The 22093-nt window shown below is 44.9% G+C and overlaps 1 protein-coding gene across 16 annotated transcripts in view; it reads right to left on the minus strand.

The window, feature by feature from the left end:
- Nucleotides 1–378: 378 nt before the first annotated feature.
- The window catches only part of dock7 (dedicator of cytokinesis 7), a 77461-nt gene continuing 55746 nt past the window's right edge, over nt 379–22093 (minus strand). For 3 of the 16 annotated variants that reach the window (XM_046300187.1, XM_046300184.1, XM_046300177.1), the window contains 27 exons: nt 21376–21471; nt 20761–20901; nt 20448–20561; nt 20014–20181; nt 19148–19287; nt 13284–13453; nt 12838–13010; nt 12510–12692; nt 12014–12182; nt 11752–11848; nt 11342–11359; nt 10235–10309; nt 9869–9965; nt 9606–9740; nt 9292–9444; nt 7832–7990; nt 7479–7579; nt 7206–7398; nt 6800–6943; nt 6474–6605; nt 5517–5531; nt 2863–2988; nt 2660–2749; nt 2229–2465; nt 1730–1980; nt 1307–1474; nt 379–881 (listed from right to left, as the gene is read on the minus strand). In XM_046300187.1, coding sequence (XP_046156143.1) covers nt 839–881; nt 1307–1474; nt 1730–1980; nt 2229–2465; nt 2660–2749; nt 2863–2988; nt 5517–5531; nt 6474–6605; nt 6800–6943; nt 7206–7398; nt 7479–7579; nt 7832–7990; nt 9292–9444; nt 9606–9740; nt 9869–9965; nt 10235–10309; nt 11342–11359; nt 11752–11848; nt 12014–12182; nt 12510–12692; nt 12838–13010; nt 13284–13453; nt 19148–19287; nt 20014–20181; nt 20448–20561; nt 20761–20901; nt 21376–21471 — 3588 coding nt within the window. In that variant the 3' untranslated portion in view covers nt 379–838. Of the gene's footprint in view, nt 882–1036; nt 1057–1306; nt 1475–1729; nt 1981–2228; nt 2466–2659; nt 2750–2862; nt 2998–5516; nt 5532–6473; nt 6606–6799; nt 6944–7205; nt 7399–7478; nt 7580–7831; nt 7991–9291; nt 9445–9605; nt 9741–9868; nt 9966–10234; nt 10310–11341; nt 11360–11751; nt 11849–12013; nt 12183–12509; nt 12693–12837; nt 13011–13283; nt 13454–19147; nt 19288–20013; nt 20182–20447; nt 20562–20760; nt 20902–21375; nt 21472–22093 lie in introns of all 16 variants that reach the window. The other 13 variants (XM_046300192.1, XM_046300190.1, XM_046300188.1 and 10 more) reach the window with 8 other exon arrangements.

Consider the following 22093-nt stretch of genomic DNA (forward strand, 5'->3'; position numbering starts at 1 on the left):
GCATATTCATTACATGAGGCTAGTAGCATAGCATCTCTCTCCATTGAATACAGGCGGTTAACGTCAACAACCCTCATCGAATATATATATATTTTTAAACGGATTACAATAATGAGATGTATCCACTAATCCAAAGAAAGGATAGGCGGGAGCTAGACAGACCATTCAACTTTGTGGACAACGACTCCCATTGGGTGGAGAGACATGCATCTTGTCAGTATATCCATAATCTTTGGCCCAGGTTTCCCTCTAACGCCACCCCTCTGATCTTATTTTGAGTTTCAGGGGACATGCTTGAATTAAGTCTTTGTTTATAGGTAACCATGGAAACCCATATTCCATTAACCTCCCATCACAAAGAAAATACCAATGCATCCATTGGACATTAAAATATTGATTTAGTAAAATACTTAAAGTAAACAAAAACTACATAAAACAATTCATGATGTTTAAAACATTTCCTTAACTTTAGACAAAAGTATCTTAACTAAAAATAAAGCATTATGATAAAGAGTGGTAGCACATATTTTGCTTGTTTTTTTTCTCGTTTTGGATTAAATAATAAACTTTCAAGTCATAAAATGTAATGAAAAAAAGGTGCACACATGAAATATGTATACAGATTTGACACATCGTACATAGTAAGTTCCACTTTGTTAAACCCACTGATTGCGTAACAGGCTGCCTGTAAACGAATAAGACACTGGAATGATGTACCGACTTCGTAGTAACACTTGAGCTTTCCTTCTATGGGGAACACTGACTTTTCTCAAGACACTGACCATCAGTATTTACACATTAATAAATTAAGGTTGTGATCCTTCAATTCTCTTCATCTTCAAAGTTCAAGCTTGCGAAGACTCATTCTGCTGAAGGAATCTCTGGGGGGGGGTGGAGGGGAAGCACATAGTGTAAAGTTAGTGGAATATGGGGAAACCGGATTGGACATGTACATCTATATATAACCTTCCACCCTGTAAAGACCCAGTGCAGACACGTTTACAGAGAAGGTTCCAATCACAGAATACTAAACTACCTGGTCAAGCTGTCCGTTTGCTGCATGTAACAGAAGCACAAGCAAAATATCATATTTATGTGTGTGGGGTGGGGGGTGCATGAACAGTCAGAGAACACATGCAATATGACAAAATGCATATCATCAGAAAAAAGCTGCACACTGCTGGTGATAGTATCACTGCTCTTTACGTATCAGCCTCAAGGCCTTCGTCAGAGCTTTTGTATGCACATCACAAGAACACTCCAAAATAGACATTATGTTCCTGCTCGTCTACACATGCACACTCACCTGTGAGAGTTGACCTGCAGCACGGGTTTATAAAGCTGGGGTATCTTTCTGCAGATGAGTGGTTGTAGCGCCTCCTTCAGGCGATGGTAGTTCCTCTCCAACTCCCTCTGGTACTCCTTCTGGTCTGGACCAATCAGACTCTTATTTTTACGCAGGGCATCTTCACACCTGATGATGGAGGATAGGATAGGAGAGGTGTGAGCACAGCACTGCAACATGCCCTGCACTGCACTTCAACATGCCCTGCACTGCACTTCAACATGCCCTGCACTGCACTTCAACATGCCCTGCACATAAGTCTGAAGGAACATGGTAGAAGCAATTTTGTGTGATTTTTTAAATTTGACATTCATTCACGCCCAAGAAATTGCCAGTCCATAATCGTACATTAAAAACACTGACTGTAAAGTAAGTTTAATTTACCTCTTGGTGAAGTCCTTGAAGCAGAGGCGTAGTTTGTTGTGGTGTCTGTAGAGTTTAGGATCACTAGGGATCTCTGACAGGAACACCTGGGCCACCTCCAGAGGTCCCTGGTTGACGGTAGTCCCCACTGACCCCTGCAGCACCATCTGCAGCATCTTGGCATCCGATGGGTCCTGGTGGGTAGCGAAGGCCAGCTCTCCGGTCTTCTTCTGCATATCCTCTATGGCCACCTCGATGGGCATAGAGATGATCTGACACAGGACCAGAGAGAGGAGATCAGAGTATATTAGACAACTGATTATATACAATGTATAGTAACTAAGAAGTGTGTGTGTGTCCTGTGTGTCTTATGAATGTGTGTCTGTATGTTGATTCCTCTACAAGAGAGTAGTTTGGCCTACGGATGATCCGTCTAGGAGTCAGGTTGTAGAGGTCATGTAGTAATGGTGTGTTGCCTGTGGCGCTGCACGTCAGTCAGATGAAACCCCCAGGGCCTCACCTCCTCTTTGTGGATGATGTTGATGCGGGTCTTGATGTAGGGAAAGGCGTGGGATGTGGTCAGGATGGTTTTGCGTTTGAACTGATCGTGCAGATCCCCGTGCGCCCGCCCGTCCAGTGTGAACGGTGTGCAGTAGACAAACCGCCGCAGGTTGTAGTTCTTGTCGAAGTACGTGATGCGGTCCTTCATCTCGTATGTGTCGAAGTACGGCTCCACGTACGTGATCTGGACATAAGCCTGGACACACAGCAGTGACAACATGATGCTTTACCAACATTAACCAAAATACACAAATAACCAATTAATAACCCGTTAATAACCTAATAACCAAAAAGGCTATTTATTTGACCATGCTTTGATTCAATTCGTATTCAAAGGAAGGGATCATTTGGAATCACATCTTTATCCACACGCCCCATCTAAACACACACCTTATTTGGGTCCTGTTTGCACTTGTCCACAGGATTGGAGTCCTTAATGACTTCCACCTGGTCTTCTCCATAGCGCTCGCCATAAAACCCCTAAGAGATCAAACACACAGAACACAAAGTCAACACAGCACACACACAGTGCTCCTCCGTTTCACAGAGAAGAGATCATTCCTAAAGACGCACTCCTCCAAACTGCTATTTACCTCGAGTCGGTGTGAGATCTCAGCCAGCTTGGTGATGGCAGGCTCTTTGTACACAAACTCCTGCTCGTCCAAGTCCCCGAATTTAGAACCGTACAATCCCACTCTGAAGTACGTACCAAACATTCTCTTCCCATCCTGTCAGACAGAAAATATGTTTTACTCTGTTCAGATATAATACGAGCACATTCATAGTACATGAAACATGTTGCTTAAACACAGAAAGTCATTGGAACTGTAAGGATGAAGCACAGTCGTAACTCTGGTGACAGAGTTTGATTATGTCAGAGCCTATTGATATATTAGAGTTGGAATCCATCCAACTCAGGGAAACCATAGAGTTCAACAATACAATTTAAAGTTCTCTCATCAGCAAACAGTTCAATTGCAACACCAAATACAAACAGACATACGACCTACAGCATACATATACTGATGTAAATGTTTGAATAGATCAACAACCTTCAGCGGTCCTATTTATAACCATGTTGACCAGTGATGTTATTTCTGATCAGATTAGAGTATGTGCAATGACCCATAAACTGTGTGTGTGTGTGTGTGTGTGTGTGTGTGTGTGTGTGTGTGTGTGTGTGTGTGTGTGTGTGTGTGTGTGTGTGTGTGTGTGTGTGTGTGTGTGTGTGTGTGTGTGTGTGTGACTGTCTAAGGTCCCCATGGCCCAGAGCCCATCTGATGCACCTCTCACAAAGGCTCATGGGTAATCCTGACTCTGCACTAGAATAACTCAACCCATTAAGCATCAGGATGGAACCAGGTGTTGTTTAACCAAAGAGTACAGACTTCGCTGAGAAGTGGTTTATAATATAGAGGGTCGGCATTGACAGAGACTGGTGCTGAAAATGGCCATTCAAGAGGTAGAACCAGAAAAGAAGCTCAGCTTGTAAACATGGAGTACATCCATATTATCCACGTGAGAGAGACAGAATAGCAGAGGCAGGTTGACCTCAATGTCTGGAGGTGTCCTGAGAGAGACGAGAGCAGCTAAGGCAGAAACCTGACAATGTCACCATTTAGAAGGCCAGGGATGGTGATGATGGACAGAGAAATGGACAAAGAGCCAAGGAAAAAGAAAGGAACGGGGGTCACGTGTCTCGCAGACCGAGCTCTGCCCTTCAGGATCAGGAAGGAGTGTAGCCGTGGTAAGGAAACAGGTGTGTCGTCATGTGTGCGTGCGTGTGGCAGGTGTGTGAAGAGAAGGGGGAGGTTGGAGGACATATGGCATCAAGTACACCGAAACGTTCCAGAACTGAGCTAAACCAGGTCAACAAAGCTGAGGGGTTCAGGCTCCCAATACTGCTCTTATTGCACAATTATCTACACAGCCTTACCGTAGCATAACACACTATATAGGTATACAGTATACAGTACACAGTGAAATACAACGTCTTCTTTGTTGATCAGTTGCACTGCCATTTGGCTCAGCTCTCGTCAGTGCATTGTTCATCGTAATACATTCCCCTTTCAAAAGTAACAGAAATTAAGTAACCCTCAGACTAGGAACTTACCACAACACACAATAAGTAAAGTGGGAAGGAAGGGTCGGCATGGCAACCAGGGAAATCAAAAGGAGAAAACAGAAGACATTTTAATCAGGATTCAGGTACTTCACTCGAGAAACTAACAGAAATAACAACATCAACAAAAACAAATAGAAATAACAGCAACCACCAAAGGAAAAACATATCATTCCTTTTGACTTTGAGAAAGAACAAACTCAACATGGAAAAGGCATCACATGCAACGAAGAGAAACAAGAGAAAGAGAGAGAGAGCGAAGGCAGACGTAGTGAAGAGGTGAGTTCCACAGCCCCTAGAAACACACTATTCATGGGGCTGTACTCCCAGTGCTTTAGTTTCCTCAGTGAAGAATAAGGATGAGTGCTCTGTCCTTATCATGCAACAGACCAGGTTAATACCAGTTAACAGAAGACCAGCAGTATGAATGAGAGAACTCAGGGGTCGATTTCGTTAGTCTTTTTCAAATAAAATGGGGGAAAAAATGTACTGATCAAAATGAGGGTGGGACAAATGAAACAATCCAGATGAATTTGAATTGCACCCTCCTGAAGAAATGGACTGGATCCAAGAATGTGGATCCAGTCCGAACTGCATACGGTAATAGTTGGTGATTTTGTGGTTCATTTGTTTGTGTGAGTGTGTATTGAGAGAACAACCTGGGGAGTGTATCTTTTGCATGAATATTTGACTAAAATCGAACCCTGTGGCTGGAGATGAGATGAGCGAGCAGATGACCAGTTTGTCGTTGATGAGAGAGATGGTCTGAAAAGGCAGGTGTGCAAACAGGTGAATCATTCATTCACCAACATTTGTCATTAGTGTCACACTGGGGCTCCCATGCATGGCCTGCCAAAACAGTCACGTTAAAACAACCTCCTCTTCCACAGAAATAGAGAAAGAGGAGAATGAAGAGGAGTAAGGCAGGGGGGGGTGCTGCCCGTAACATGGCATCAGCAGTCCCACAGTTGGTTGAATGGACGGAGGGACAGCATCCAGTCCAGGCAGGTAGATGTTAATGGATGGTACAGTTTAAAGTAACAGCCGAGAGCAACAACGCCCAGGACTAGCAGATAACTGATATGAAGTAGCCAAGCAGGAACCATGACTTAGTGGCCGACCTACCTCCCAGCCAGTACTCTGTGGTGACAAAGAGAACACAGGACAATAAAAAAAAAAACACACGTTTAGTCACGTTGGTACAGTGCAGCCCCCACCCCTGGCCACGAGAGGAACTACACATCATGGCCAACAGCACACAGCCAGGAGTTGTGGCTAGATAGAGTACAGCTACGGACCAACAGTTGCATGTTCCAGTAGCGTCGGGGACAACTGTGGCATTTCAGCTAACCGTAAGCTAATTCTCATACTCCCTCTAGCCTAAAACACAGCCAGGGGAGTCTCAGGTCTTTAATATATTATCCCTGTGGAACAGGCCATACTGTACTGCTATAGTCACCCCATGTAGACTGCATTTAAATGAAAAGACACTTTAAAAGCTATCCGTAGAACAGGGAAGGATGGTTCTCTTCCTGAATTCCCAGGGGGAAATAAAAAGTTCCATTGGGAAAAACAGCAAATAATTGTTTTCAGAAAAACATTTAATGCAAAGCAGTTCAGGTCATTGGTAAATGTGTGTTTATGTGCATATGAACAGTGTGCGGGTTTAAATTATTAGTATATAAGAGTGTTGTGTGAATTCATGTTTGTCTGTGGGTGTATGAGACCTCTATAAATAATAAATTGTGTGTGTGAGAATACGAATGTATGCGAGTGGGTTTTGTGACTGTGTCTGGCTGGAAGTGTACATATTTGGCATGTCCTTTTCAACATGCCACCCACAGACAATGGGTTCCTGCTCCTAACACACACACACGCTACAGTTGTCACAGTACATAACAAAGTCCTGTTTCCCTGTCTGAAACACACTGTCCCAGAATCCCAGATAGACACGTGGCATCCAGGATAGACAGGAAGTCCTCCACAACCTCCACATTGAGGTAGGGCACATAAGTGTTTGGTGTCGGTCTGTTCTCTATACCTACAGTATGTACAGGAGATGGATAAAACATGTGGAATTACCTGGTGTACGATTTTGCCAAAGGCTTCCTGTAGTTTACCATGTATGGTGGCCAGCTTCTTGGCGTCCCGGCTGGCCTCGTGAATGGGGATCAGTACCTTGTACACCTCGTTCACCGCCTCGTACATACCAGCCTGGGGGGGAGGGGGGGTTGTCTTATTCACACTGCACAGTTTTAAAGTTAAATAATATACTGAGATTGGTGGTGTTGAGGTTAAACATTTGACTGGGATTGAAAGAAACGTGTGAATTTGTCATAGCAGGTTTGTGATGTGATTCAAATGTAGGTTTAATAATCTGCCCATCCATAATCATCACAGCTACTCACCATGGAGAAGGAGGAAGCAGCCTGGTCCAGCAGCCCCACCAGGCCAGCCTCAGTGAAGTATTTCCCAGAGCAGATACCCTCTTCATCAGGAGACACCACGTCATCAGACACTGCTGACTCCTCAAGCACGTTGGAAGAGATGTTCTGATGCAGAGAGACAAGTTAGACATGGTCACTCATTATTTAGACATAATACTGTAATGGGTTCATCATGGTATTAATGTTCTTTACAACATTTCACTCTGTATATTCAATTCATTAGTTGAGTCAGTTGCGATGGCACTCAGTTAGGATGAAACCTGCAGTGCTACATCTCTCCAGGTGAAGGTTAAAGGATGACTGCCTGGTCCAAACAAAAGCACCCACATCTACACAATCCTAAAATAGTCCTCTCCCTTGGCCTGACCTGGAAGGTGACACAGCCGACCGGCAGGTACTTGCGGTCCTCCAGCATGCTGAGGTATTCTGCCACCAGGGCGGCGCTGTGCACCAGACACTGGGCTGCCTCCGCGTGATTGGTCCTCTCAGAGTGTTTACCCGCCATGTTTTGCAGCCACGTCAGACGCAGGTCTGGAGACGTCTGGTAACCCTTAGCGATCCTGGACAGAGAAACACACTCAAGGAAAGCTGTGTGTGTGTGTGTGTGTGTGTGTGTGTGTGTGTGTGTGTGTGTCCATACCTGTACATGAGGTCTATGAGCATCTCTGGGTCCTCCTGGTGCTCCTTCATCTTGACTGTATCAGACAGGATCATGTGGAGGTTGAACACCAGGTCCTGAACCTAGAATACAGATTAAGACATGAAGCATGATTAATAAGATGGCAGCATCTCACATGATTGGATAAGGTACTTCCTGTCATATCATCCATTTTCTGGGAGGTCTGACAAATTTTCATTGTTTTTCATGGAGTTGTATATTGAACAAGTAGTGCTTTAATATATTGAACAAGTAGTCCTAATGTTCTGTACTACAATAACAAAAGGCTTAACATCATCAATCTATTGGTATCCAGTATATCTCCGTAGTGTTACCTGATCAGGGAAGGTGGTCTCCCGGAGTTCCAGATCTTCCTCTCCGTAGGTCAGGATGGTCTTCAGGGAACGTCGGAGGAATTCCTCGTTGAAGTTCTGAGACGTTCCCACCAGGGAGGACAGGGACATGGTCACCTGCATCTTGACACGTGCAAAATTCTACAGATGGAGAAGGGACAGTCGGAGTGAGAACATTGAACAGGTACATTCACCTGACCTGAAAAGAAGGAACCTGTGAGGAGAATCAATAGTTATAATGAAAATAGGAATGTAGCTGGCTCTATGTAGACAGTCCTCTATGTATGCAGCTAGCTCTATGTAGACAGTCCTCTATGTATGCAGCTAGCTCTATGTAGACAGTCCTCTATGTATGTAGCTGGCTCTATGTAGACAGTCCTCCATGTATGCAGCTGGCTCTATGTAGACAGTCCTCTATGTATGTAGCGGGCTCTATGTAGACAGTCCTCTATGTATGTAGCGGGCTCTATGTAGACAGTCCTCTATGTATGTAGCTGGCTCTATGTAGACAGTCCTCTATGTATGTAGCGGGCTCTATGTAGACAGTCCTCTATGTATGCAGCTGGCTCTATGTAGACAGTCCTCTATGTATGCAGCTGGCTCTATGTAGACAGTCCTCTATGTATGCAGCTGGCTCTATGTAGACAGTCCTCTATGTATGCAGCTGGCTCTATGTAGACAGTCCTCTATGTATGCAGCTGGCTCTATGTAGACAGTCCTCTATGTATGCAGCTGGCTCTATGTAGACAGTCCTCTATGTATGCAGCTGGCTCTATGTAGACAGTCCTCTATGTATGCAGCTGGCTCTATGTAGACAGTCCTCTATGTATGCAGCTGGCTCTATGTAGACAGTCCTCTATGTATGTAGCTGGCTCTATGTAGACAGTCTATGTATGTAGCTGGCTCTATGTAGACAGTCCTCTATGTATGTAGCTGGCTCTATGTAGACAGTCCTCTATGTATGCAGCTGGCTCTATGTAGACAGTCCTCTATGTATGCAGCTGGCTCTATGTAGACAGTCCTCTATGTATGCAGCTGGCTCTATGTAGACAGTCCTCTATGTATGCAGCTGGCTCTATGTAGACAGTCCTCTATGTATGCAGCTGGCTCTATGTAGACAGTCCTCTATGTATGTAGCTGGCTCTATGTAGACAGTCCTCTATGTATGTAGCTGGCTCTATGTAGACAGTCCTCTAAGTATGTAGCTGGCTCTATGTAGACAGTCCTCTATGTATGTAGCTGGCTCTATGTAGACAGTCCTCTATGTATGTAGCTGGCTCTATGTAGACAGTCCTCTATGTATGCAGCTGGCTCTATGTAGACAGTCCTCTATGTATGTAGCTGGCTCTATGTAGACAGTCCTCTATGTATGTAGCTGGCTCTATGTAGACAGTCCTCTAAGTATCCATGTTTGTTGTGTGTTGTCCTGATGGTGTACTCACGTTGCCGATCTCAAAGTTCTGCCTCATGAGCAGGTAGAGTGAAGCGGAGGCGTGGGCTCGGATGGTGCCGATACTGCTGCTACAGTTCCTCAGCAGACGCAGACACAGGTCAGCACACTGCTCTGTTTCCTCCTCAAACAGCAGTTCGGGGAACTACACATGCACGCACAGACAAATGTACATAAGTATGACACAGGACAGACAAAGATATAGACATTACAGTATGCAGATATTTTACAAATTCATTTCACAAAATCCCAGGAAAGCGCAACACGTCTAAGGATAAGGTGATTGTACACAGCTACTTATCTGACCTTTGAGACGAGAGCCCTCTGTGTAGCAAAGCAGTGCTGCAGGTAGAGGGCACTCTGGTTACAGGCCATGCTGTGGAGGAGCACCTTCAACACTCCACCCAGGATACTCTCCTTAGACTCTGTCACAGACACCGTCTATACAGACACAGACGCAATTATATTAATAAACCAAATCAATCAATCGTTATTGTCTCCAGAATGGACATTTTGCCTAAATTGTCTCAAATGTTCAACCTGAATGTTGTGTGTCTAGGTCTTTCTACCTGAACGATGATCTCCAGAGTGTCCAGAATGATCAGGTTTGCCTCGGTTGCCAGGTTACCATCAATAAGTGCTTCGTGCTCCAGCTCCGCTCTGGTTCTGTCACAGGAAACAGGAAGTGATAGATGTTCAGACACTTTCCAAGATGGCCGCCAGCCAGCTCCGTATTCACAATGTCCCCTTGAATGACACAGCACTCATGCCAGTCAGTCACATTCAAGCCATTGCACATAGAAAGGAGCTCTTCCATGTGCAAAGTACTGTAGGGGGCTTGGGATGGATGGATGGAGGGGTAGAGGAGTCGAATGAGGGTGGTGGGTGGGTTATGATTATGTTGATACAGTTGATAATGATGAGGAGTTACACACCTAACAACTAAAGGCTCCTGGGTTTGGGTTTTGGTTCGACTCCCTGGGTTGCGTAGTAGGACGCTGTCTCTAAACCTGCACAGTACTCACACGGTTCACCACAGAGTCCACAGTACTCACACGGTTCACCACAGAGTCCACAGTACACGGTACTCAAACGGTTCACCACAGAGTCCACAGTACACAGTTCACCAGTGTCCACAGTACACGGTACTCACATGGTTCACCACAGAGTCCACAGAACACGGTAGCTACACACTGCATGAAATGGCATAGCTAGCACACAGAGAGGAGAGCAGGGGACCAGGGGCCCAAACGCACCTCCATCCCTTGCCCCACCAGGGTGGGAGAGAGATAGACAGCAGAGGGGTAAGGCTGGAGGGGGGTTAGGGCCGGGGGGCACCGGGGGAGAGGGGTAAGGCTGGAGGGGGGTTAGGGCCGGGGGCACCGGGGAGAGGGGTAAGGCTGGAGGGGGGGGGCACCGGGGGAGAGGGTTAGGGGTTAGGGCGGGGGCACCGGGGAGAGGGGTAAGGCTGGAGGGGGGGGCCGGGGGCACCGGGGGAGGGGGTAAGGCTGGAGGGGGGGCACCGGGGGAGAGGGGTAAGGGTAGAGGGGCCACACCAATAGAAGTATACTTTGACCACTTCTCTGTAGTATCTGTATCTTAGTTGACTAATGACATCAGTAGTACAAACAGGTCAGTTTCAGAAGAGACTTCATTTTAAAAGGGGAAAGTACACATGGTGTACAATCTACCATTTTCTACTGTGTGAATTGTCACAGATTCTAATCATCAGATCATTGAGAACAACTTCACTAACCCTACCAGCTGCGTCAGAATCACATTGATTTCACCCATCTAACCCCAGAATAGGGAAGACAGACACCAGTCAGGATCCAAAGGAGAAGCACGGCACACTGGTTAAAAGCACAGCAGGCGCACAGCAGGCCCACTGCAGGCACCAGACAGACAGACACCTCAAGCACCTTTACAGGAGAGGTCAGGGTACGGAGGTAATGGGTCAGGGTTCAGGTCACTGAAGCAGCAGGAGGAACTCAAAGCACTGCAGCACACTGACTTCAGGTTGACTCAATACAATACAATACCTGAGTGATCTGTGGCTCCTACAGAGACACAGCACAGAGAACATATGGAGGAATGAGTTAACAGCACAAATCAAATCACACAGAGACAGAAGAAAAGGCACAGGTGTCTGACAATAATCAACCAAATACAATAGGACCCATTAGCATGCATTCTGTTGTAGAATCAGGAATCCAAAAAAGATGCTCTCTCTCTGTGTGGGCTTGTTCATTTCAATCAGATTCTTGTTTCTTCTAAGAACCTCACTATAGGGCCTGAGTGGATTGTGAGATGGCGACGTATGCATTATCTTGGCCAGAAATGATCCTCAGTGTATTGTGACGTCTTGACTTTGATTACACGATGCTGACCAATAGCAGCCTAAACACGTAGACTTTTCTCAAACTCGCACACAGTAAAAAGGTAAGCATACTTGTCCATCCTCTCGCTGTTCTGGCGCCAGTGTGTCATGTCTTTCCTCCAGCGTAGGTTCTCCTGGCTGCCAAAGGCACTGCCTGATGGACTCCTCTCTGCAGGAGAGGGGAATAGGAGAAAGGAAGAGCAAGGTGGAGGGAGAGGAGAAAGAGAAAGTGGAAGGAGAGGGAGGGAAAGGGCAAGATAAGTTAAGGGGAGAGAGATGGAATGGTCATTTTAAGATCACTTTTCCCCACACGTGTGTGCATGCTCCGTGTTACCTAGTGTACCCAGCTGTCCCCTGCTGCGACGGACCATCTCCTGCCGTGCCCCGATACTCCCCAGTATGGCCTCCTCCAGCTTGACCTTCATGTCCTTGGACTTCTTGAAGGTTAGGCTGTTCATGCGCTCAAAGGCCTTCTTCCCCTGCATGGTGAACACAACATGGGCCTTTTTCCATGACGAGGATAGAGAAAAGTTACAGGGTTACTGCACCACACCACCAAAATAAGAGAGGTAAGATGGATCAGAAAAGACAGGAGTAGGTGGAACACTGATGTGGAGTAGTACAGAGGAAAGACAGCTCTCATATTTCAATTGAACCATTTGAAAGTAGTTTCTTTCCATCCAGTCTTATCCAGGGATGAAATAAAGGACTGTCGGTGAGGCACTACACTTGACGTGCTTCTACGGAACTGAGGCATTACACCAGTACTACAAATGACATGAACAAAGTACAACATGAGTTCTTTTGCTGTGCTCCAGGTGCAACGTTACCTTGTACTCGAAGCAGGAGACACATAGGTAGAGCATGTCCAGCAGACGATTGAGCTGGGAGACAGACAGGTCAGAGAACCACTTCTGTAGGACACACTCATCAGCATTCTTCAGAACCCACAACAGACAGATCAACAGGCTGCGGCTGGACTCTGCTGAGAAGGTGCCATGCTGACGGCTGGCCTGGGGGGGAGGGGTATTGAGAGAGAGAGAGAGAAAAAATAAAAGTGAAAAAAATTGAGAAAATAAAGAGGGAGAACGAGAGAGACTCAGGAAGAGGAAACAGGGAGAAAGTTGGAACAAGGAAGAAGGGATGAAAGAGAGTTACCTGTGGGTTGAGCAAGAAGCTGCTGGGACGAGATATCGGGGCGGAAGTCCCTGCTATTGCCATGGCAACGGTCTGACTGATCATGCTGTTGCCGTCCTCTCCAGACTCGTCCCCCCCGGCCCCACCCGCGGCCCCCTGCGCACCGCCGGGACGACCCCACTGGTTATGGGACTCTAGAGGAGAGAAACCAATCAGAATCAACCAGCACAAAACAAAATCACTATTGGGACTAGCACTTTAGACTCGCAGACACTGTTTAATGTTTTTCAATGTGCTTTTCCTGAGAAGCACCTGAACCAGTGTGATTTAATCCATGTCCCAAACCATTTAATCTTCCTTTAAATATTAACCACACAGACCATTCAATTCTGGACAAACTCCACATAACCATTGCCTAACCCTGAAGGGTTGGGACATGGAGGGCTACATTTAGTATGTAGACTTGCCTGTGAAGTCGTGAAGCTGGGGAAGTGTTTCCATGACGATGCCGATGAGCGGCAGGTAGAGCGTGGCGACGCGGGCCTTGACCTCGGGGTCAGCGTAGCGGGGGTCGGAGTCATGGCTGGACAGCAGGTTATGTACCACACTGACCACCTTCTTATGTAAGCCAAACATCCTACAGTACAGAGAGAGAGAGAGAGAGTGGGTGGGAGGGAGGTTTAAAAGAACCTGTCTCAATAATAGTCCCTTTCAAACTATTTTTGTGAACTCAGTGAGGTTCGTAAAAATGTTGGTGCAGTGTGAACTAGGGCTGTGGCGTGAAAATGTCAGCCGGTGATGGTCAAGCAAATATTGACCGTTTATTAACGTAAAGACATTTAGCATCTCCTGGCTTCCACACATAGCATACAAGCCACTGATGCAGACTTTGGAACATCTACAAATATATACATATAAAAAAAATATCTATATCTATATCTATATATCTATATATATATCTATATATATATCTATATATATATATATATATATATATATCTATATATCTATATATATATCTATAAAAATATATATATAAATAATAAATCCATGTAATTTAGCCTACACCATCACAATAAATCCATTATTTATTTTATACAGGTCTATAGAAACATGATGTGAAGAGAATGTAGTCTATTTTAGAAGAACAGAATAGCATGATCTGCGTTGTCCTGATCTGGCTATGTCAAATGGCTATGGGCAACACTAGTTCTTTTAGCAGACAAGATTTTCTTAGTATTCCATGGCATTATTTTATAGTAAGAACCCAATTGAACATAGCTGAATAAAATAAAGGATATTTTCTCCAAACGATTTGAGGTGATTATCGGTGAACAAAGAAACAGCTACTCCAATATGCTTCATTTAGAATTATTTATGTAACTTTAGTTGTGACACAAATGTTGGGCTATATGGTTAGATAATATGACAAGAACTTGATAATACCTCAAATTGCCCAGCGGCATCCCCTGTGTGTGCCGGTAATGCACCCAAACATTCCCATCTCCCGGCTGTGTGCTCCGAAGCACCTCTCACTCACATGGCTCTCAGTCACATGATCGGGTCTTTCTCACAGGCTACAAGCGAAGACCGACACATCTGGGACGCAACTGTGCATCCTTATCCAATTCCGAGGTGCATATTGAAGATATTGGAAGAACTGGCCACATTTACTTTTTGTCAGCCAACAAGATGAGTAGGCCTAACGAACAGCAAAAGCACTAGCCTATGTCAATCTACTATACCCCATAGTACATTACATTACATTTACATTTAAGTCATTTAGCAGACGCTCTTATCCAGAGCGACTTACATAGTACAAGAGCTGACCCATTCTAGTCGGTGAGAGAAATAAATATTCTGGGACAGTTGTGGGATATGACAGATCCCAAATTAATACAGCCATTAGCTTAGACCCTTTAGTTTAAAATGCTAAACTATTAGGCTATTTCTATATATTATAAGAACAGCAATGTGCACACGGCAGTAGGCTGTAAGCGCAAATGGTCCATTAGCAGGAAAACACCATTCTCAAAAGCCCACTGACAAAGTCGAATTTTAATGGTAGGTTTATTTGAACAGTGAGAGACAGAATAACAACAAAATCCAGAAAAACGCATCTTAAAAATGTTATAAATTGATTTGCATTTTAATGAGAAAAATAAGTATTTGACCCCCTCTTTATCAGAAAGATTTCTGGCTCCCAGGTATCTTTTATACAAGTAACGAGCTGAGATTAGGAGCACATTCTTAAAGGGAGTGCTCCTAATCTCAGTTTGTTACCTGTATAAAAGACACCTGTCCACAGAAGCAATCAATCAGTCCGATTCCAAACTCTCCACCATGGTCAAGACCAAAGAGCTCTCCAAGGATGTCAGGGACAAGATTGTAGACCTACACAAGGCTGGAACGGGCTACAAGACTATCGCCAAGCAGCTTGGTGAGAAGGTGACAACAGTTGGTGCGATTATTCGCAAATGGAAGAAACACAAAAGAACTGTCAATCTTCCTCAGCCTGGGGCTCCATGCAATGAGTTGCAATGATCATGAGAATGGTGAGGAATCAACCCAAAACTACATGGGAGGATCTTGTCAATGATCAAGGCAGCTGAGACCATAGTCACCAAGAAAACAATTGGTAACACACTACGCCGTGGACTGAAATCCTGCAGCACCCGCAAGGTCCCCCTGCCCAAGAAAGCACATATACATGCCCGTCTGAAGTTTGCCAATGAACATCTGAATGATTCAGAGGACAACAGGGTGAAAGTGTTGTGGTCAGATGAGACCAAAATGGAGCTCTTTGGCATCAACTCAACTCGCCGTGTTTGGAGAAGGAGCAATGCTGCCTATGACCTTTATTTAACTAGGCAAGTCAGTTAAGAAGAAATTCTTATTTTCAATGACGGCCTAGGAACAGTGGGTTAACTGCCTGTTCAGGGGCAGAACGACAGTTTTGTACCTTGTCAGCTTGGGGATTTGAACTTGCAACCTTTTGGTTACTAGTCCAACGCTCTAACCACTAGGCTACCCTGCCACCCAAATATTGGGTGAGAACCTCCTTCCCTCAGCCAGGGCATTGAAAATGGGTCGTGGATGGGTATTTCAGCATGACAAGGCAACAAAGGAGTGGCTCAAGAAGAAGCACATTAAGGTCCTGGAGTGGCCTAGCCAGTCTCCAGACCTTATTAATCCCATAGAAAATCTGTGGACGGAGCTGAAGGTTCGAGTGGCCAAACGTCAGCCTCGAAACCTTAATGACTTGGAGAAGATCTGCAAAGAGGAGTGGGACAAAATCCCTCCTGAGATATGTGCAAACCTGGTGGCCAACTACAAGAAACGTCTGACCTCTGATTGCCAACAAGGGTTTTGCCACCAAATCAATTTATACCACTTTTGACATTGTTTTTCTGGATTTGTTGTTGTTGTTACTCTGTCTTTCACTGTTCAAATAAACCTCCCATTAAAATGAGACTGATCATTTCTTTGTCAGTGGGCAAACGTACAAAATCAGCAGGGGATCAAATACTGTTTTCCCTCACTGTCGGTTGGAGTCATTAAAACACCGTTTTCAACCACTCCACAAATGTCTTATTTACAAACTAGTTTTAGAAAGTCGGTTAGGACATCTACTTTGTCCATGACACAAGTCATTTTTCCAACATTTGTTTACAGACAGATTATTTCACTTATAATTCCCTGTATCACAATTCCAGTGGGTCAGAAGTTTACAGACTGTGCCTTTAAACAGCTTGGAAAATTCCAGAAAATTATGTCATGGCATTAGAAGCTTTTGGCTAATTGACATAATTTGAGTCAATTGGAGGTGTACCTGTGTATTTCAAGGAGGTGTACCTGTGGATGCATTTCAGAACAACAGTAAAGGACCTTGTGAAGATTCTGTAGGAAACAGGTAAAAAAGTATCTATAGCCACAGTAAAACTACTCCCATATCGACATAACCTGAAAGGCCGCTCAGCAAGGAAGAAGCCACTGCTTAAAAACCACCATAAAAAAGCCAGACTACAGTTTGCAACTGCACATGGGGGCAAAGATTGTAGTTTTTGGAGAAATGTCCTCTGGTCTGATGAAACAAAAATAGAACTGTTTGGCCATAATGACCATCTTTATGTTTGGAGGAAAAAGGGGGAGGCTTGCAAGCCAAATAACAATCTTAACCGTGAAGCACAGGGGTGGCAGCATCCTGTTGTGGGGGTGCTTTGCTGCAGGAGGGACTGGTGCACTTCACAAAATAGATGGCATCATGAAGATGGAAAATTATGTGGATATATTGAAGCAACATTTCAAGACATCAGTCAGAAAGCTCAAGCTTGATCACAAATGGGTCCTCCAAATGGACAATGACACCAAGCATACTTCCAAAGGATAACAAAGTCAATATATTGGAGTGGCCATCACAAAGCTCTGACCTCAATCCTATAGAAGATTTGTGGGCAGAACTGAAAAGGTGTGTGTGAGCAAGGAGGCCTACAAACCTGACTCAGTTACACCAGCTCTGTCATGTGGAATGGGTCAAAATTCAACCAACTTATTGTGGGATGCTTGTGGAAGGCTACCCGAAACGTTTGACCGAAATTAAACAATTTAAAGGCAATGCTACCAAATACTAATTGAGTGTATGCAAACTTCTGACCCACTGGGAATGTGATGAAAGAAATAAAAGCTGAAATAATTATCTCTACTATTAATCTGACATTACACATTCTTAAAATAAAGTGGTGATCCTATCCTAATTTTTTACGAGGATTAAATGTCAGGAATTGTGAAAAACGAATGGAAGACGCTTTTTCCGTGGTTCATTTTCATGCCAGCCAGGTAGGCTAAACTCCTGTATTAAAGAGAAGCAATGTGCTTAATATTAGGAAAGTTGAGAAATAAATATAGTAGGCCTAGCCTATAAAAAGCTGATGGGCTCCTCCTCTTCTTAGTAGAGGCCATCACTCGGTTTCCTCAAGCAATTCCATAGCCTATAGAAATGTTGCGCATCATGAGCTCATGGGCTCTCATGAAGTCTTTGATTTGATTTTCAATTACACTTGCATTGATGTCAGAGTGACAATATAGTGCTGAGTACTAAGCAATTAGCACATTTGGTAGGCTTGGAGAAGCCTAATTAAAGTGACTAAACGATCACATGGAATTTGACTGCCTCCATGACCTCATGACTGCCGGTGTGGCGGTAATACAGTTACTGTAACAGCCCTAGTGTGAACACTCCAAAGGAACTCCGGCCCCTCAAAAGAGCCCCTGAAGCTAAACGAACTGAGACCATCTCGAGAGGGGGTCTGAGTTCGGTACGCTTGAATTCTGTGGCCCGGTAACCTTTTGTAGGGCAATGTGAACACAAAGCTCCCTAGGTTTGCTTGTCAATATTCCCGCTCTACACACTAGACTACTGCAACACTGTTTCCCCTGTCATAACCTCTCACATTGGTGCAACAAAAGACTAAATTAGGATGCGCAGCTTCACTTATAAAACGTGCTGGATATTGATTAGCGATTGTCAAGGATGCACAGAAAATCCTAAATGTGTGCAGTTTTTAGTTTAGATTATTTGTTTGCATTATGTGATCTATAGGGGTTTGAATAGTAGCGTGAGAAGATAACAGGTTTGGTGAGAATCACAACATACGGTAGAACCTCCATTCTAGCTCTTAAAGGGACAGCAGCTTACATTGGGTGTTCAATTTTCAATTACAGCATTATTTAATCTGCAGTCATTCTTCTGCTATTTATTCTGTTTCCAATAATATTTACATGTTAATAGTATCTTCTGATTGCATTTAGTTAAAAGATGACACAATAATTGTAATCTTTTAGCTTCCAAAATGTAGGTAGGCATACAGTATATCTAGCTGTCCAATAACATATTCTGATGAAATGCCTTGTCCTGCACTTTATAAAGACGCACAGTGCTTTGGGTGAAAGTTGGAAAAAGATCTGGGTTCCTTTCTAAACACAGCATTGTGAATGCGAAGAACTCAGACCACAAAATAGGTGAAGTGAACTGGCAAAAGAGTTGAGTCCTTATTCCAAGGCAAGAGCAGCGTGAAGACAACGGAGATCTTTTGCTTCTTCTTTTCTTTCTTTTTTACCCAATTCACTGACATTGGTTATTTTAAAGAGGACTACATGTAAAAATACCCTTAAAATGTACTGACCATAAGCCTTGAGGGTTGAACAAGAAAGAGGGGTCAAATGACCTAAGACGTCTCACACAAACACATTGAGAGGTAGAGAGACAGAAACAGACATGCAGGGCAAATGACAATCCCTCTCTGTCACAAACACATTAACTCAGTGTACTGACCCTTCGGCCTCTGGGTCCAGGATGACAGCCAGCTCAGACAGCACCAGTCCAGCCAGGTAGTGCTGCTCTCTGAAGGGAACAGACAGCTCGAACATGTTGGCTATCTTCTGGTCCTGCGCATGGGTGGAGAAGCCTGAGCTCTGTAGAGATGTAAAGAGGTAGGGAGAGATGTAAAGAGGTAGGGAGAGATGGAAAGAGGTAGGGAGAGATGGAGAGAGGTAGGGAGAGATGGAGAGAGGTAGGGAGAGATGGAGAGAGGTAGGGAGAGATGGAGAGAGGTAGGGAGAGATGGAGAGAGATGGAGAGAGATGGAAAGAGGTAGGGAGAGATGGAAAGAGGTAGGGAGAGATGGAGAGAGGTAGGGAGAGATGGAGAGAGGTAGGGAGAGATGGAGAGAGGTAGGGAGAGATGGAGAGAGGTGGAGAGAGATGGAGAGAGGTGGAGAGAGGTAGGGAGAGATGGAGAGAGGTAGGGAGAGATGGAGAGAGGTAGGGAGAGATGGAGAGAGATAGGGAGAGATGGAGAGAGGTAGGGAGAGATGAGAGAGGTAGGGAGAGATGGAGAGAGGTAGGGAGAGATGGAGAGAGGTAGGGAGAGATGGAGAGAGGTAGGGAGAGATGGAGAGAGGTAGGGAGAGATGGAGAGAGGTAGGGAGAGATGGAGAGAGGTAGGGAGAGATGGAGAGAGGTAGGGAGAGATGGAGAGAGGTAGGGAGAGATGGAAAGAGGTAGGGAGAGAAAGACGAGCAGGGGATGATTCAGGGACATTTTCCACACACCTCGTACTCATCCAGATAGGATGTAGATGTGTGTGGGTATCTGGTGAGTCTGTGTGTGTCTAGCGTGCATGTACTGTGCATATCTGACCTGCGAGGTTGCGGAGGACACGCTGGGAGATGGTGAGGCGGGGGGCGTGAGCAGGCTGCAGGGCAGGTTAAGGGTGACATAGTGCTCGTGGCTGCAGACGATCCTCAGTAAGTCCAGCCTCAGAGACTCCAGAGTGGGGTTCTGCAGCATGTACAGCTTAGTGGAGACCTGGGGACACATGGAATGTTCTCTAGAAAACTGCCCAAAACAGGGTTCGATGGAAAGTCCCTGTTGAGGCCATTTACTCCCAAGTGATACCCAATAGTAATGAGCAGGACAGAGTACTGTTGTGGTTAAAGTCATGTACAAAGTCAGAAATCTATCATAGTGGTTTCAACACAAGCCTTTCAAATGAAAGTCAATTCTGCAGGGATGTGGTCATTGAGGTGCTGTTATGTTGGGGTGCTAAAGCAGTCTGTTCCCTCTCCCAGTACCTGTTTCCAGTAGGTCTTTATGAGGGAGAAGACAAAGCCTCGGTCCATGACAGACAGCAGGTCATTCAGGAAGAAGGCCAGGCTAGTGTTAAGACGCTCCACCAGCTCCAGGTCCTGATTGAACAGAAACACAGGGTCAGAGGTCAGGTTTGAGTCTAGAGAGCGCTACCCACTCTGGTATACATAGAACCCGATAAGGTTCATTCAGACCATTCAATGTATTGGAAGTATCTGTGTGTTAATGAAATTAAAACATGCTGTGTTAATGTAGGCCACATCTTTATTGTCCCTGTGTGTCCCCGTGACAACGTACCTTCTGAAAGCGTGAGACAATGTCCCCAGCAATGGTGCTGACCAGGGCTGTGATGTCATCCATGAAGCGCTCGGGGAAACGGTTCTTCCTGGGCGACTCCAACCGGTCGGTGAAGTACAGGTGATGGATGATGCTCTTCACCTGGGGGTGTGAGGTCATCAAGGTGAGACAGGGCCCAACATGTAGTGGTAGTCATGGGTCCTCACTATCTGCCAAAGTTGAAAAGTCGGAAGCCCTGCCCAGTCCTACAATCTCTTGTTAAAATCTGATTTTAAACCAAACTCCAATCACACTGCTAACCTTATGCCTTACCCTAAATTTAAATTAAAACCAATCATGTTTTGTTTTCATAAATGTTTCTGATAAAGCCAAATGTTTTACTTTGCAGCTTGGCCATGTAGTGGGAATCGTAGTTATGGTGCCAGGATGAAAAGCACGACAGTGAACCCTTGTCACACTATCCTGCCAACCTGAACCATACGGTCTTTACCTGGACATTTACTTATCACATTGACCTTTCCAACACGGCTCCAGCAACTATGGTGGACATGTAACCAACCAGGCCACAGCGATACGGCTCGGCAGTGTGAAACTGTGTGTAGTGTTTTGTCTTACCATGAGCTCGAAGAAGAACCAGGCCTGTTGGAGAGCTCCCTCTCTGACGCTGCCACTGCTTACCACCCACTGTAGTGCCAGTTCCTCATGGAACAACTGAGACACAGAGACACACGGACCAGACAGTCAGACAGGCGTAGTACAACACATCAGACCTGGTTCAACCTGGCCCGGATTTAGTTGGTCACTGCAATGGAACCAAAAACACCTTGACCCAGGCAGGTGGTCCTTCTTACAACTGAGCACCGAGATACATTCTACTGCATCACATTCTAGCATTATATAAACACTGTACTATGTGCCGAAATACACAATCATTCTCAATACAGGGGTTCCCTAAACTTTCTCCCTTTATTTATTTAACCTTTAATGAACTATGATGATATCTATAATATTAGTACTATAGAATGACTACAATTATCGAGTCAATAGAGTGTTTAAATTAAATCTTGCAGGCAGCTTTTGAGCGTGAGATGGTTAGGGAACCCCTGATCTTATTGTACATATACCATATTTACTCAACAATCCACTTGGTGTGTCTGGTGGTAACACTGAAAATGGAGGCTTCATTCAAATAGAAACATCAAGTGAGTGCCATTTACCTGAACAGGGATAACAGTGCTACAGTTAGTGCCTGGTACGCCACACACACCTGCTGTGCAATACTGTCAACATCACACTTCAAATCACAGCCAAGAGGCGGGACATCTACACTACA

This window comes from Oncorhynchus gorbuscha, linkage group LG15 (genome assembly GCF_021184085.1).
Source record: "Oncorhynchus gorbuscha isolate QuinsamMale2020 ecotype Even-year linkage group LG15, OgorEven_v1.0, whole genome shotgun sequence".
Taxonomy (NCBI): Eukaryota; Metazoa; Chordata; class Actinopteri; order Salmoniformes; family Salmonidae; genus Oncorhynchus; species Oncorhynchus gorbuscha.